The sequence below is a fragment of the Microplitis mediator genome, chromosome 8 (genome assembly GCF_029852145.1).
Source record: "Microplitis mediator isolate UGA2020A chromosome 8, iyMicMedi2.1, whole genome shotgun sequence".
NCBI lineage: Eukaryota > Metazoa > Arthropoda > Insecta > Hymenoptera > Braconidae > Microplitis > Microplitis mediator.
The window spans coordinates 2,758,018-2,775,834 of NC_079976.1; the positions used below are offsets into that span (position 1 = coordinate 2,758,018).

The 17,817-nt window shown below is 33.2% G+C and overlaps 1 protein-coding gene across 2 annotated transcripts; it reads left to right on the forward strand.

The window, feature by feature from the left end:
* Positions 1–7,597: 7,597 nt before the first annotated feature.
* LOC130672637 (farnesol dehydrogenase-like) lies at positions 7,598–10,549 on the forward strand. Of its 2 annotated transcripts, none has more exons than XM_057477283.1 (5): positions 7,598–8,192; positions 8,971–9,097; positions 9,190–9,343; positions 9,455–9,616; positions 9,756–10,549. In XM_057477283.1, the coding sequence occupies exons 1-5, from the start codon at positions 7,886–7,888 to the stop codon at positions 9,792–9,794; spliced, it is 789 nt and encodes a 262-aa protein (XP_057333266.1). In that variant the 5' UTR covers positions 7,598–7,885; the 3' UTR covers positions 9,795–10,549. The 2 variants fall into 2 exon arrangements, with proteins under 2 accessions (XP_057333266.1, XP_057333267.1); XM_057477284.1 differs by having other exon boundaries at positions 7,849–8,192; positions 9,455–9,595; positions 9,756–10,523.
* Positions 10,550–17,817: the final 7,268 nt, after the last annotated feature.

Genomic DNA, 17,817 nt, shown 5'->3' on the forward strand with positions numbered 1-17,817 from the left:
CTTTTAAATTTTCATTTGCAGACGTGTTGGCTGTTGGACGTGTAAATAAATGAAATAAATGTTGAGTTGAGAAAATATTAATTATTGCGGTAAATAAAAGTAAGTGACAAGAACACAAGATACATTGTGATAAATTTAAGTAGCGACAAACGTAGACTAAATGTGTATAGAGTGTACCCGAAAGGTGAAAAGGTGGTAGATGACGACGGTAGAGAGAAACCCTGAGGTGTTATAAGCTCCTAGGACACTGATGGATTAGCCAAGTCAGGTGTGTAGCTCTTTCCTGTTGGTGAAAGCAGGAAGTTGAGTGAGTAAGATTGAGTCACGTCTTAGACCTTCGCCGAATAAGGGATGACGTGATCACTGAGATCGGTATATGTCGATACCCCCCTCCCCGAATTAACCAACTCCCAGGTCGAGCTTAAAATCTCATTAATACAGTATTTAAATCAATTGTAAAAATATTTTATCTCAAATGGAGTAAATTTTATCGGAAGTAAGAAAGTAAATTTTTTTATGGCGCGAGCTTTTAAGACCGTCTTTGAGATTTTTTCCTACACTTATCTTTGATATAGGTTGAATGAAATGAAACATTAATCAAAGCTTCCAATCAAGATTTTAGCCGAAAGAAAAAGAATCATTATTTACAAAATAAAGTCTTAACTTGTCTCTTTTATCATTATATCACATTAGGGAATAATAAAATAAATTATTTTATACTACGTAATATATGAATTTTACTTTTTATAATGAGAAATGAGTAACTGGTAAACAAAGAAAAAAAAAATTTACCATAAATTGATTTAACGAAATTTTTCGATTAGAAGTTAAAATATTTAGAGACTAATTAGTTGTCGAGGGTATGGAGTGGTCGTTGTGCGGCACAAAGTACCACTCGATCTTTCAATGTCGTCGTCAAAATCGCGTCAACGACATTCCATTACCCACCTCGACTTGCTTGGACAAAAAAAAAGCTTTCAGCAGATCGATAGCTTGGAAAAATAAATAAATTACATAATGAAATGAAATTAAATATCTAGTACGTGGGCATGAACATGAACATGCTATGAAAATAATTTTAAATGTTCCTAAAGTTTTTGTTAATTAGCTGAAGAGCAAAAAGACAATGAAAGCAATAACACATATCCTATAACGAGATGTAAGGAATTTGCAATTTAAATGAGACGTGGCTCATGAAGAGCTGCCACGAGCAGAGAAACGAATGCGTATTTAGCCGTGGGTCGTTAGTCTGCTAGACATATATACACTGTAGTGTTAAATAATCACACCGCCGTCACGTTTTCCTTTAACGAGACGCGTTTATCAGGATCTGGCAACTGATTCCCAAACAACCCCAGGCGTTTCCGCCACCTTTTGGTCCTCGGATATCGACCAGCTAATTTCTTTATTTCTCAACTGTTTCTATCTCTTGTAAGTGAGCAGTATTGTGTAGTAATACTCATCAAAGCTGATAATGGTGTGTAATAAATATTAATTGAGATACACACAATAATATTTATCGGTAATTTCCGCGGGGAAATTAATTGAAAAGTATTTCGAGAACCCACTCGATAAATAAAGATATTTTCCAGGGAAATTTTCTCAAAATTGCAGTATGCAAACAAATTCAATACCTGTAGATTTGGTTTTTTGGAAAAATAAAATTACAATTGTTATGAACAAAAAACCGTTGAAAAAATTAACCGTCCAGCTTTTTGGCAAAATCTCAAAAAGTATAAGTGATAACTCAAATATTAGAAAAGTTTCTGGAAGAGCAGAAAATTTTAGTAGAAAAGTTCTCAACTCCTCGAATTGTAGCTCCAATATTTATAATTTTAATTTAACATCGAAAATCAGCTTTTGCGCGGCAGTTTCGGCATGCGCGCGCAGCCACTCTAGTGAGCGTAGTTTTTAAATAATTTTTTTTTAACATTCATGCGATATGAGTGCTATCTTAGCCCACGCTCTTTTGTTCACCAAATAGTTGTTTGCCCATTCAACTGTTTCCACGACATTTGTGTGCGTTATACGATTATCTGCGTGCGACAAGTAAATTTGAGTGCGACAATTAAATTTGAGTGCGACAAGTAAACTTGTTCCATTTAAGTATAGTGGAAACATGAAAATGCAAACATGCAATTAACCTTCTCAATAAGACAATTTATAGATAAATCGAGAAAAATATAGATAGCCCGAACTGGGAATCGAACCCAGACCAATTCGGTATCGCGCCGAGTGCTCTACCAGTCCAACACCTCGAGATGCCCTCTACATACTCCTCTACATACCCCTCGACATGGTTCTGTCGAGAGTCTAGGACTCTAATATTTGTATTCCTCCGGTATTTTCTATTATTTTCCATTGAAAGAGCCTCAGAAATCATGTCGAAGAACAACCAGAAGGAAATATGAGAAAAAAAAATATCAGATGGACCCAAAGAGTCCAACACCACGAGATGCCCTCTGCATACCCCTCGACATAGTCGTAACGAGGTCATTGGTTGAGCAAATTTTACACCTCATATTTTTTCCATACCGGGCTTTTTATATGAAAATCGATTCTTAAGGAGTAAACTCCAAAAAGATTTAGCGTATTTGAATCCTCGAAAACTTGGTATTTCCTTAAGTACCCCCTTTTGCCCCTCCCTCCCCTATATATTTATGTAAAATCTGCTAACAATACAAGATTAAAAATTTGACTAGATAAAATATTTAATTGGAATTTGGTTGAAAAAGTTAAATAATATATAGCATGTGTGGTGTTGAATGTTAGTTGTAGAAATTATATTGCCAGACGTTGGCGAATCTCATCTGAGTATACTTAAATGAACAGACACTTTGTTCCTGAATGTGTAAAATTGTGCGCGATATCTATACCAGGATCCTTGTAAGCCTTAATCTTTTGCATAAAGTATAATTCCATGAATACGGAATTAGTCGGTGTTAAGCTTGATACGGGAGTTGAATAGGTGAGTATCTGATGTAGTCAAGTACATCGTGTACCTATAGATAAATTTCAATAAATATATAACTGGCAATTTAATTTTTTTTTATATATAAATTGTCGAATTTATTTTCTTTAATTCTTATACAATAAATTTTTTATTTTATTTCCTCTACGCTCTCAAGTTTGAATCGATCATTTACCTAATTGGCCCTTGGTACTGAAATGCACGTTTCGATTCTCATTAACCAAAAGTTTAAACGAGATGTAATATAATATTCGAAGAAAAATGTATTTATGGTTTAAGTAGTCGACATAATAGCTTGAACATGAGAGGTATTAATATTTGGCCAGAGGAATTGATTCTAAGGTGTTTCTAAAGTTCAATCGATATCTCATGGCTAGTCTAAAGTGCCTGTGGTTACCTGAAGTACCGAAGGGAGTGCCTCTATTAATTACTGTTGGGTTGTGGGGACATTCTCATATAAAGCTTCAACTAGATAAAGACAACCTTACAACTCAATCGATAACTATACCCCTATCTATATATTTTTAATTGCCGACTTGTACTAAAGACATTTACAAATGTACGTTCAAAGCATTTGCTTTAATATTTTATTACCGAAGAGAACAAATGAGCCTTCGGGTACAACAGACCGCTCAAAGTTTTTCAAAAATTGAAATGACAGGAGGTAACATGGACTCCGACAAAAATTTCCGACCTAAGATCTGCACCGAGTTGAATCAATTTATGAAGATCAAAATTTTGTCTGAGGGCTAAGTAAATTTTCAAACAAACTTTTGTTAATTAAAATGAATATTATATTTTATAATATAGATAAATTTTAATTATTATTTAACTTTTATAATTTATCTAATAGATTTAAAATAGAAGACTCTGACGATTCGCGTTCAATTACAACTTTTGTAGAAAAAAGTCCTTTGAAATTAAAGCAACTGAAGTAAGATATAATTTTTCACATAGGCGTTAATTGAATTATAAAAAAGTAGTAACGTACCTTACTATTACTCCCCATTGGCTTATTCAAAAGATAAACTTTTGATAAGTAAAAAGAAGATAAAAAAGAGGATAAGGCAAATGAGCGTGAATAAGGAAAGCGAAAAAAAGCATTGAAAGGAGTCTTATCTTGAATAATTTCATTTGACAAAGTAACAGGGGGTTTTGTACATGCCAATAGAGAACGTTTGTAAGTCAACTTTAGAGCAATATCACTAATGGAAATTAATGAGATTACCAAGAGTATTACGAGCAGATTCAGATCTTATTATCGATATCTAGTTGATTTATCGATTTTTTAAAGAATTATTCTGTTAATTCAGATGGCATAAGACTACTTAAGCACAAGTGCCAGCTCAGAGCGACGCAGTGGACACCAGATATGACAAAAATTCTCGATTTTAGAATGTCACCGAATAGAAAAATTTTTAACTAAAAAAGTTGAAGATAAAGTTTAGATGAAGTTGATAAAAGTTTATAATTCAGAAAATAAAGATATCGATACTGCCATTCTAATAGGGCGTATTCCACAAAATTTGACATTTTCACTTTTTTTGAAAAATTGAATCATTGTAACAATGTACAGCTTATGTCAAAATTTTGGAGGTCAAATTGTTTATTTAGTATTTTAAAATAAATATTCTAATATGTCGTATCCCACATGCAGACTTTCGCGCCATTCTAAAATGTCGTATCCCACATTCGTACATTTTCAGTCACGCTCAACATTTTCAATTTTAAGTTAATTTTAAGCAAGCAATTAACGACATTAATAAGAAGGTAATTATGCATAATTTTTGAGTCTTTTTACGGCATACAATTCGAAATTATTTATTCACTACAAATGCCTGCATTTTGTGAAAAACATGAAAATAAATTTATAGGTTATACCAATGTAAACATATTACAAATAATTTTGTTTTGCCGACCGTGAAACGTTTTTATCATCTCCTGAAAAATTTCTCAAATGTGAAATAAGGCATATTAGAATGACAGTATCGATATACATTTTTTATGGAGCCTCCATTTTCCATAGTCCGTTCCTATTTATAATAATTATAAATAAAAAGCAAAAAACGAAATTTAAACGCGAATAATAGAGGATTAATTAGAGATCGTTTATACGTTTTATTGGCTCTTGACATTACCCAACAGTATGTATAAGGGTGGGTAAAACCTTCAAGAGCATTAATAATGCTAATGGCAGGTATATTTCAATACATATATATATAGCAGACCGACAATATTAATTATTCCGTGGCGTGCAATTGTTTGGCTCAGCAAACAATAAAACTCGAACATGATTGCATGCAGAATAAGTGTATCGCTCTGCAATGTTTAACGTTAATTATAATTGAGAGCGTATTATATATCAACTATTTACTCATCGCGGAACCATTTACTTTTTCCAATCGGAAGTACAAAACAATTGTACTTTTAAATTTATCATATTTAATAAACATTTTGTGTAATAAAACAAATTATTTCACGAGAGGGTTCAGTATCTCGAGGTATTGAATTCCCGCGCAAACATAGATATGTACAGTATGCGATAATGAACAATTATATTTAATGGGTACGTTACATCGAGAGAGAACGAGAGAGTAGTCGATTGTGTGTGTGTTTAATACGAGCCTTGTTGAAAATAACAATCGTAAAGCACTTAAACAAGAATTAACACTCTCTTCAGTGATATGATTGACGAAAATCGCTTGGAGGCTTTTCGCAAATATATATGTATATATATAGTTTGTGTGCATAGATATTGAATGGAGGACGCTCAGAAGCATTAGTATGGCGAAGAAGAAAAGCGAGATGGAGATGAAGATGAAGATGGAGATGGAGATGTGTATGATGTATATTGTGAATAAATGAAGAGGGAATGAAGCATATCCAGGACGTGTATCCGGAAGAGAACGATACCGGTTTCCACGTCACATCAAGACAGCGTCTTATCTGCACAGCAATCTAAACTTTCCTAAGTCAATAGAAGCTCCGGATGAGAGGCTTCCGCGTTGCGGTCTTGGATTAGTTTTGTTCCATCCATTCGTCAAATTTACGGTAAACTTCTCCAAGTCACAAAAAAAAACGAATAATCAAGAGTACCACTGAATTTTTTAAAAAATTTAAATTTTTGTTTCAAAAACGGGAGAAGGAAAACAATTATTTAAAAATTCTGGCATCAATTAAAAAACTCTTTTCAAAAATGGTGTTCAATTTGGTCCCTAGTTTCCCTATTGTCAGTAAAAATTAATGACATAATTTTTTAAAAATATTTTTCGGAGAGAGCATGGCCAAAATATATTCGATCAAGTATAAATTTTTGTTATTTTTCTTAGTAAAATTTATTTGATACGCGATTTTGTCTCACTTACTGTATAGGATTCTCAGAGCAGTCTTCTGATATAACACTAGCACATAGAAGTAACAGAAAAAAATTTATACTTAAAATACCGCATCCATGGTCTAGGATTTCTCTAATAATTTACAAGTATAATACGTGTTGAACGATAAAAAAGCTAGTAAATTTCAGCCTGCGGCAATCTAGGAAAAATCTTGAAATACATTATCAGGAATCTTTGGCATATGATGGACATAATAATAATACTGGCAATTGTAGCATCTCGGTGATCATTATTTCGCGTCTTTCAGACAGATCGTTAAGAGAAATAACAAATTACCCAAATAAAGTAAAAAAGATATTATTTATATGGGACATCAGTTAAAGGAAAAAAGTAAGGTCGTAGCTGATTTGAATTGTGTTAAATCCTTGCAGCAGGGCACCGGGAAGCTGTGTAGGTAAAACGGATGACTCGTAAGCCAAACATACAAGCTGGGCTTTGCATCTCCCCCCCCCCCCCCAGAGAGCCCGAGAGACAGTAGAGAGCAAGGAAGTTGGCGTCGTTCATAAATCACGGCGATATTTTCACGAGCACCACGGGAATAAGATTGACCAGGTCGCTGTGTGCTGGCACACACGCGATTTATGACCTGATAGGATCCGTCACATCGTCTCCGTGTGATACTATACCGCAAACCGTGACTTTCTGGTGCTACTGGTGTGCTACCGCTTCATTGCTTTTCGGTCGGCGGAGGAGAATAAGCTCTACTGAAAAAGACGACCAGCTTTATAACCCGTCTTACATTAGATTGTCGTTCTACGTTACTAAACTTTTAAGATTTATTTTGTTCTATCAAAATTCAGTCCAAGTTTTTTCCTCATTTATTTCATTATTTTTTCTTTTAGCTTTTCATTATATTGAGTAAACCAGCCCAAAATAGAGTACCCTGGAATTTTCATGGAAAAAATAACACCATTTATTTTACATTGCCTTCGTATTTAAATTTGAACGAACTGGAAAAATGAAACAATCTAACGAAATAAATTACTTGATATTTTTAAAGCTTTCAGAGTCAAATAATAAAAATTTTAAAATAATTCACGGTTACTTTTTCTACAAAGTATCCAGAAAAAAACTAAAAAAATACCACGAACAATATATACAATATATAAATATAGTGTGATGTTTTTAATACTGATAATATAGTTTAAATTTGAATTAATTGACGTCAATGAGTTCTGAACGTACAATTTCATCCAGTCTATCTCTTACACTTACAAACAGGTTGTGATAAAATTACGTAATAATATACATCGTTCGTTGCAAGAGTATGCCATAACTGTCTATATGTATATAAATATATGAAGACGTTTACATCAAAAAATTTCTCAACACGCCAGTCAGTTTATATCTGTTCGTATCTCGGAACGATTGTCAGTAATTATCAATTCATAATCTCTATTTAAATAAAACAACAGGCATTTTACTGTATCAAGTATTTGAATCTCATAAAACTTTGAACGTATTATTGCTAGAAAATTAATATAATTATCTGTTTAACTGTAATCGTCGAGAGATAAAAATGGATAGATGGAGAGGAAAAACAGCCGTAGTGACTGGTGCATGTTCTGGGATCGGTCGCGCAATAACAGTATCTTTATTGTGTAACGAAATAAATGTAATTGGTTTGGATATTAATGTGCAAGAATTTACAAAGATAAAAGAAAAAGTTTCAAGTACACCGCGCGCTGGAATTTTTAATGGAATCGAGTGTGACATTTCACGAAGCAAAGATATCAGTGACGCTTTCGATACTATCGAGAAACAATTTTCGGGTGTCGATATACTGATAAATAATGCTGGAGTCATTGATTACAGACGAATATATGGTAAATTAATTTTTTTTTATATTTTCACTCCTAAATTTAACCCCAGGACAAGTAATCAAAATTAGAAATAAAATTTTTATATTGAAAGATAAAAATGAATGACAAACTATCAACAGTAATGTATACTCTTGTGTTTTCTATTTTATCGAGCATCCATAGCGCGGGAAAATTTTGAAATATGAATCTTTCAAAAAATTGAATTATTCTGATTTTTTTGAGAAACATATACACTGTAAAAAGAGCGGTGTTAAAAATAGATTCGTTTTAACTCCGCCCGGTGTAAAAATGAAATTATACCGGTGTAGGAGGGGTAATACACCGGTGATAAAAATACCGGTGTTAAAGCGGGGTCAATTGTGTCCGCTTTGAGTATTAACTTTAAAGATTATAAAACACAAATAATGTCAGTTCTTTATAAAAAATTAATAAAAAATATCATTTATCAACTAGTATAGTGATCGAGTAAGTAAAAATATTCACAAAATAAAATATTTGAATACCGGTACAGAATATTTACACCGGTGGCGGTGTTATTTTCACACCGCTTTCGGGGGTAAATTTAACACCGATCATTTTATCACCTACACCGCTTGGACTTACCCTGGTGATTTTTTACAGTGTATGAGTATTGTTAAATATAAAAAATTTATGACTATGTAGGTTTTACTATCCCATAATAATTTTTTTCTTCTTCACAAAAGAGAAATCACTAGATTTTCCGACCGTTTCTAATTCGCAGGCATATATTTATTTTTTATCAGTTTATTTTTTCGAGTAGATGCTGACAGAGAAAGCTTCGAAAGACTATTAAATATCAATGTCCTGGCTGTTGCTACGTGCACAAGAGCTGCCATTCAATCGATGCGAGACAGAGGAGTTCAAGGACATATTATCAATATCAACAGGTTAAATATAACTTGATAAAGTATTAATGGAAACGATTATTAAATGAAAATAAACTGCTGTTATATTATTGGGCAGAATTACCTTTTTTTAGTGTTGTCGGTCATGAAATTCCAATGAAAGGTCTATCAGAGAAAGACGGGTCAAATAGTTATAATTTATACCCAGCCTGTAAGCACGCGACAGTAGCTATGACACACTCGATACGTCGCGAATTATCCGAAGCTAAGCTCGGGATCAAAATAACAGTAAGTTAATTCGGGTGGAAAAAAATTTTTCAGTAGAATTGAGTACGCATTTAATATTTATTAATATTAAATGCAAGTTAAAATTTAGTATAGTAAATTTATAATTTACAGAGTGTAAGCCCAGGTCTTGTTAAAACAAATATAGCAAGTAAGACGAATTTAAAAAATCTCTTTGATGAAATTCCAGCTTTGGAACCAGAAGATGTTGCTGATGCTGTACTTTATGCTCTTGGCACACGGCCTCATGTACAAGTACATATATATATTTTTACGGTTACTATTATTATCATCATAAACTTGACAAGTTTTTCGTTCATAAAACAAGACACGAAATTTTTTGACTTTACTACAGAGCTTTAAATATTTTAAACTTTGGTCTAAAAAATATTTCATACTTTATTTTTATTTTTAGATTTCAGAATTAACGATTCAGAGAACTGGAGAACCGTAAAATTATGAGGATAATGATGTTAGTATTAAATAAAATGATAAAGAATGAAAGAAACGAATTGAAGCACACTCGGGAAGTGATAATAATTTTGTTAACATTATCAAGAGCTTGAGATAATTTATATTAAACGTGTATGGGTGGTATGAAAGAAGTAAGTATGCATGATATCAGTGAAAGGTGAAATCCTACACGTGAGTAGAGGCGACAGTTAAGGTGTCAAACAAGTTCCTGAGAGTTTCGGATAGTTCTGAGAGATCAAGAGAAGTGCGTCGCTTTATGGGATTCTCAAGTATTACGATATCTCTGTGCAACGAGATCAAACTCATAGTATAGTGTGGAGTGTGGTATATACATAAGATTCTACTCCCCTTTATCGTTTCTGTGAATCTCAAACGCTTAAATTTCCCGAGTTTAGATAGAAAGAGAGGGAGAGAGACCAACTGTAGAAAGCTCATGGAATATAATAGACATTTAAATACTTCTTATCATAAAATTATTGCCAATTTAAAACTTTCTTGTAGTAATAAATTATTTTCCAATCCCATAAAACTTAATCTAGAGTTAAGATTAGCTCACAATATTTATAAAGAAGACATAATCGAAATAAAAGAATGTTATTTTTATGTTTCTACTGTGAGCATATATTGGTTTTATAATTTTGTAGAACACTTCCCAGACACTTTCCAGACACTTTCCATCGACTTGCCATCGAGATGACTGATTGATGACCGATAGATTACTGACTGAAAACTGACAAATAACCAATTTCAAGTAGTCAAAGCTTACAAGCATGAATATCATTGGACTTGTAAGCTTGAGGTGAACCTTCAGAGGCCACGGTCCATCTTACGGCTTTAAATAAATTATATTATCATTAATTGAAATGTTTTATTATGTGAAATTTGTGTTTTTGACAGGTATCTAGTCGAAATGTGCCCGAAAGACACTTTTCAGACACTTCGGTTCACTTTGGTGAAAACGAATGTATTTTCATTACTTGATAAAAACGTAATAACTGAAATTTTGGGTTCTAAGCTCATTTTGTCCCACATTAAAAATTTTTTTCATGACTGGATCATATTGATGCTGAATACTTATTTAGGGGTTAAGAAAAATTAATGAACAAAAAGTCACACTATTGACTATAAGAGCTCCAATTTTCCCCTCCTTCCTCTATTTGCTATTTCCAAACAATGTTTGAACATATGCACTATTTCATTTAATTGCAATTTGAAAAAACTAATTTATTTCATTTAAATCTATACATACACGCAATATTTCCTTAGCGCTCTATTTAGCCTGAATTTCCCCTATGGTCAATTTCTGTCAAGCAAAATATATTCCAGTTGCATTCCAATAAATATCACGTTTTCCCAAAAAAACAAAAAAATATTTATATATACGTCTTATTTTATATCTCGATAAGCCGTTTGACCCCCGCCGAATCGCCCCTAGCGCGAATTGGATTAACACGATACGTTTTCCGGCGTTGCTGTCTCTGCAGTAGTATCCTTTCCTATCCTATCCTAACTTACACCTTATAACTATACCTGTATCTACTAGTGCAGTGACAGCAATACTAAATAGACAAGAAAGACAAAAATATCTCCCTCCGCCAAAACTTAACTGTAACACTTTTTTTTTATTTTTATTCTTTTACTTCTACTTGTTCTTGTTTAGCCTCAAAATTCAGTCTAACTCTACAACTACGTGTAGACTAGCAACACACGATTTGTGGTAATTTAAGTTTTACCACCTTTTATCCTCTAGATTTAACACAAGTCCAAAGAGTTTGTATGTGAGTATTGGTTCGTTTAGTGTTCTTGTTTAAATTATACGAGTGTATTATTATTGTTATTAGTATCGTATAGTATTTATATAGATATATATGGGCAAAAGCTATATAGAGTAGAGTAGAGTAAAGAGGATGAGGGTAAATGCAAGGATAGTTAGAGCTACTACGATAGGTTCGTTAGCGGAACACTGCACTACTAGTACTAGTGCAAACACAAACTGACTGAAACCCTCTATACTCTGATATCATCGTTATATATGAGCAGTACACGTGCAACAATGCAGTGTCAGACTTTAAGTAGATTGTGGCTATTTGATGAGTAAAAACTACAAAAAAGCTCGTGCACTTTTACCGAAATTATATTTAATTACTTAATTTTTTGGAAACCGAATTGACATTTGCAGCAGAGTCTGATATTGTGCTTGGAAGAATTAAGTATCAAATATGGTGACACGACCGATGATCCGAGGACAATTGATCCGCGACAATTGATCCTTGCGACGATTGATCCGTCGATAGAATGCGTGTAACATGAAAAATTACGCCCTTTTTTCACAAATTTTGTGTGCGTGTAACATAAAAAATATACTCACACACAAATTAGTGAAAAAAGGGCGTAATTTTTCATGTTACACGCATTTTATCGACGGATCAATCGTCGCAAGGATCAATTGTCGCGGATTAATTGTCCTCGGATCATTTGTTACGTAACCATCAAATATTGTTTGATGAAGAGTCGGTAAATATGAAACAGCAACTCAGACATAAGTCCAGGCGAATAATGCAGCCGCGTTTGTCGTCAGTCGTCTCGAGACAACTGTTATTGAGTATTTTCATCGCGTTTAGCAGGAGCCCCCTGCAAAAGCTCCTGCACGCCGGGCAGTATTATGACCCCGGGTAATGGGATTATCGGATCATCCGGTAAGCTGTTCGGATGCGCTGTCTACCGGAATATTTCAGCTTTGGAAAGCCCGTAGGGTGACACACACACAGGGTCTGTACCCGAAGAAGGTAATAAGTAGGAAAAGAAGAGAGAATGAGAGGGTTAAGTTGTGCAAGGAATAAAAAAAGATAAAACTGTCTGATGGGATTTTGAATAAACGGAAATAAACGGTTGTTCATGTCATGGATCATGGGCTGTAGAAGCCTTGATTATTCAGTCTTTCTCTTAATTTCTGTTGTTATCATTTAATGCAAATACTCAAAATTATTATTATTACTGAAATAATTGTTTATTCTAGCGTGTGATGTATATTAAATACAAGTTTGCACAGAGTAGCCGAATAGATCAGTTATAGAAGTGTGTTGTTACTGAAAACCGCTTTTCGTATTCAGCCGTCCGGATGTACGCACTGACAGCCTCGATAACAACGAACCGGTATAACGTATTTACAAGCTGCATAAATAAATGGAAATTGCAAACCGCTGTAACGCCGCCTCCCCACTCATACGAAATCATAGTTTGCCTCTGGACTCTACACTCTACACTCTACACTCTGGACTCTGGACTCTTTACTCTCTGTGCAATCACGGAGGGCGTGTGTATTCGTTCGATGAAATTACGGGGACATATATAACTGAGAAATTAAAAAATAGACAAATAAATAAAAAAATAAAAAAGAAGGCAGGCAATACAACGCGAATCAAGGGCGACACGTTATTTGGGATTAAGTGGATAAATAATATTTCGTATAATTGTTTTCGTTTACACTACAGATCCCGCGAACGCAATTTATTATTCGTTATTTGTCATAGTCACAACAAATATTATGATTTATAATGTAGATACAATACTGATATACCTGACGCAACGATAAAATATTTATGAATCGAGTGGATTTTGAAATAATTAAATACTTGTCAAAATGAAATAAAAGTTTAAAATAAAAGCGAGGATTAACCAAACTCTGTCTGCTATCCGGTAAATTAATTCCATCGAGCTAAAGGTGGATAAAAAAATATAAAGGAATCGCAAACACTTGGTTCCGGGTCAACTCTATCAACTTTCTCTTTCTGGTCAGAAGCTTTAGACGATTGATTATTTAAGCTATCGTCTCCTGTCTCCTTGCTTCTGGCTCCTGGTTCCTCTTTCCCTGGGCTTCTTTACCATTTTCCTTTTCCGTCTAGGTATATCTGTATGTCTATATATCTGTATGTATATACACTCTCAGAGGGTGGAGTAAGAGCAGAAAGGTTCACGGTTTCCTTCTCCCAGAGTCTCTTCTTGCAACTGACTCGTAATCCTTTCCGCCTTCAGAGTCGCGTCTCTCGTATATTTGTAAATGCACTGCCAACTCGTCCCCTCTAATCCCCGTTGGCACTCCCTTGGATCCACGTTCAAGAGACGAAGACTCCAGAACCTGAAATTGAAAAGGACTTTCGCCTCTCTTATTCTATTCTCTTCCTGCTGTCTTTCTTCGCTCGGGAATCAACTACCTTGTCGTATACATATACATACATATATATAGTTGTCTTCCTTTTTTTGGTTTTTACAACAAGCCAAGAGTAGACACGAAAGATCACTTGGCTTGGATCATTGCTTGTGAATTTACGCAGCTCTATTTTCAACCGACCGTTTAATCTTACGTAGAACACGCAAAAAATCGACCGTTCCTAGCTTGCAGGCATGTGGAGAAAAGGAAGAAGACGAAATATCGATAGCGTTTTTTTCTCTAGTTCAATTGTTTTGTAGTCATCAAATAAGTATTTAGTTTTATTATCAATGCGACCCAGTCATAGAAAGATCAAAATTTTAATATGGAGCTAAATAAGCTTTTCAAAAAAAATTTTTAAATTGTGAAATTTAATTTTTTCTCTTTTCAATCTTTAGTATTATGAACTACAAATTTATTTTCTAGGGTTCTACATAAGTCAAAAATTTATTTTGCTCCAGAAGCTCGTTTTACCTCATCTTCTTCAGTCATTTTTGCTTAACTTTCTATTCCGTGATGCCATCAAAAGCGTATAATAATAATAATCATCATAATTATTATTATTATTCGTAAATTATCATACTAAAAGTTAACTTATTGTTTTTTTACGACGTCTAAAGTTTGACGTAAAAGTCCAATTAAAAAAGATGATTTTCAGGTTTTTCATTTTTTCCCTTTAAATCTTGTCGCTTGTTCTAATAATCCACGGCCATGAAGGCTCGTAAAAGGTGAATGGTGTACATAAGGAAGAAAATAGAGAAGTGAAAGGACCAAGGGTCGAGATAAGCACGGATGCAAGGCTGCCGTAAAATGCGGCTGAGAAATAAAAAGCTCGTTTCCCGGCTCCTGGTGCTTCGATCGTTCGCTATGGCGATTACTTTATTCCGCCTGATATTATGTAACTTACATAAAATGAAGAAAAAAATGATAAATATTAAGATATAAAATATACCGTACTCTCTTGCATTAGCTCGGATACGTATTTCGACCGTCTGATTTATGAAGACATTACTACTTATTGAAAAATAACCCACTCACTAAATTTTACAGTTACAAAAATACTAACAACCTACAGCATATTATAAATAATGTTTTTTTCTGAACGTGGCATTGTTTTTTATTGTTATTTAAATTAGCACTGCAAGCCAGTGGTTATATTTTATAGATAAAAACTAAAGTATTTCATGAATATTCATCTGAAATCAGTAAACATAACCTGTGTTTCATGTCTACGATTTGTTTATTTTCTAACTTACTAAATTAAAATTAAAATACTGCTATCTCTTTTAAATAAATTTATTCTTTTGTAACATTTGTGTTATGCTCTGAATGAAATACTACTCTGATTGTCTACCAATGACTAATTTTTTTTTCCACAACCTTATAAATCAATGACGATTTTTAAATTCCCGCTAAGAAAATCGACGATTTTCGAAAAATTGGGAAGTTATTGTTTTCACCCCGATTTGCGAAAATCGAAATTTCATCAGATATCGAGGTTTTGAGGTCCTAGGAAGCTATTCTGACTATTTTCATAATGATGTCCGAGTGTCTGTATGTATGTATGTATGTGTGTGTGTGTATGTGTGTATGTATGTGTGTGACCGGTCTATAACTTTTTAACTAATGAACAGATTTGGATGGTTAAGGTGGCAATCGAAAGAGCTTGTTTTATTTTAGAAATCTCTAATTCATTTTTGTTCCCAGTTCCAAAATTATTGTAACTACTGATTATTGATGTGCCGAAATATTACATAATTAAAAAAAATAAATCACCTGATTTCTAATTATTCAACTCAAATTACGCAATATCTAAAATGAAAAAAAATTTTAATTAAGGCTAGCTGTCTACTTGAGCAGAATCTGCTTTTATAATTGTAATTATAATCATTATCAATATCACTAATGACCAATAAATTATTCCGATATAAAGTGATGTGATAAGCGATAGTTAAGTGAGAGCTTTACGTTAGAAGCTTCAAAATTAATTCGTGCAAAGAACACTTATGCTGTAGCGTGAGCTCTTTCGGTGTACACGAGTGTCATGAAAAGGTAATAAACGAGATTTAATTGTGATCAAGAAGCTCTTTACCAGCCATTATACCTGCATATATTTACGCTCTACTGTTTTTAATTATCAAGTGAATGTTCGATATGAATGCAAATGATTAATGAAAATAAAATGATCGACATATATCAAGTTCATATATATCATAACTTGTCCGGAAAATATTCACAACAGATTTATATTTATCTGTACAATGCGTCAATTTTTTTTCGAAAAATGGACCAGAGCGATTATTTATTTTATTTTTTTCTTTCAAATCACTACTTGTAGTCAAATTTTTTTTCCGAGTTTTTTTGGAATGGTTTGCGGTTAAAAAAAAAATTTCTAACTCTATCTATTATTTGCGAAGTTCTCAAGTTATGCAAATATCCCAATCTTCCAACTGTTTTTGAATCGAATTTCTTGTATCAAAACAAATTTTTTAACAAAAAACAATAGTGATGTCTTATAGAAAACAGTTTTATGTTTTTGAAAATCGCCAAAAATTTAGAATTTTTTGAATATTCTTCAATTTTTGTAGCTAGTATATAATATATACAGTATTAATATATAATGCCAAGCTCGTAAAAATAATAGTCTTCTAATCTATTCTGAGAACTTAACATTAAAATGAAAATAACTAGAAAACGATGCGGAATTTCAAAAAACTTCATTAAAAATAATTTGTAGAGTATAAAATTGTCTATAAAAAAGATCTTTTAATATTTTTTGATAAGTCTGATAGTTTTGCTGGAAAAGTAAAAAGATCTGGAAATTTATTATAAATTTGACTTCCAGCTCTAATAACCTTCGAATGGATGGATTTATCAAAAAATGATAAGAGATCTTTTTTGTAGAGCGTTAAATTCTCTACAAAAAAATGCTATGGACTGATTTATATAAGGTGCGAATGCTGAGTTAGAAAAATAAAAAAATAAAAAATTTTTTTTCCTATGTTATTTAAATGGGAAATAGAAAATCACGATCCGAGAGCTGTAAATCTTCAAATTAAGAACTCTTACTTTGACGAGCTCCTTATTTTGGCATTCTCTGAAAGAATTTTCTGGCCATTTGAAGAAATAACAAAAGTCGATTTTTTTGAAACACCCTAGTATATATACTCCGTAGCGTAATATTCGATTACAATTTATGATAAAATTTTAATTAAATCTGTCATGTTTAATTTTGAAATAAATTGGATTACATGAAATTAAAAAAAGATAATGTATGTATGTGAATGGTATATATTTTATGATTTAGTATGAATCATGCAAGTAAAATAAATCAAATTGACTATCACAGTGAAATTGTTCTTAGTCTCAGGGGGAGTTTCATACCCGATGTGTATAGACTGTACAGAACAGTGAACATCTCGGAAAACCTTAGAGACCGATTGTAATAATCCCAGTCCTAGAACAATCACACGAACATTGAGAGCGGGAGGAATCGATGAAAACTGTATAATACTGGCATATACGTACTGGCATGGATGGAAACGATATTGGATATTTAGATACTCGGTAAGTTAAATTCTGTTGAAACAATCCCCTTGACCGAAGCGCATAGAAGCATTATCGGGCCCGCGTTTCACCCGCACCCGCACCCTCACCCTTTAACCCGTTCGTTCGCTTCTCGAGTACATGTTAAGTGGCAGATGGCGAAGAGCATCGTATTGCCTCGAGAAACACGGACAAGTATCAAAAAGTCTCGGAAAAGTTTATCTTTTTTTTTGCATCCTACAAAAGTACG

Excerpts from the sequence above, each read along its gene's own strand:
- LOC130672637 (XM_057477283.1), top strand. The coding sequence starts at position 7,886 with ATGGATAGATGGAGAGGAAAAACAGCCGTAGTGACTGGTGCATGTTCT. Across the intron at positions 9,098-9,189 it reads CATATTATCAATATCAACAG|TGTTGTCGGTCATGAAATTC; the intron begins GTTAAATATAAC and ends ACCTTTTTTTAG. Across the intron at positions 9,617-9,755 it reads TACATATATATATTTTTACG|ATTTCAGAATTAACGATTCA; the intron begins GTTACTATTATT and ends TTTTATTTTTAG.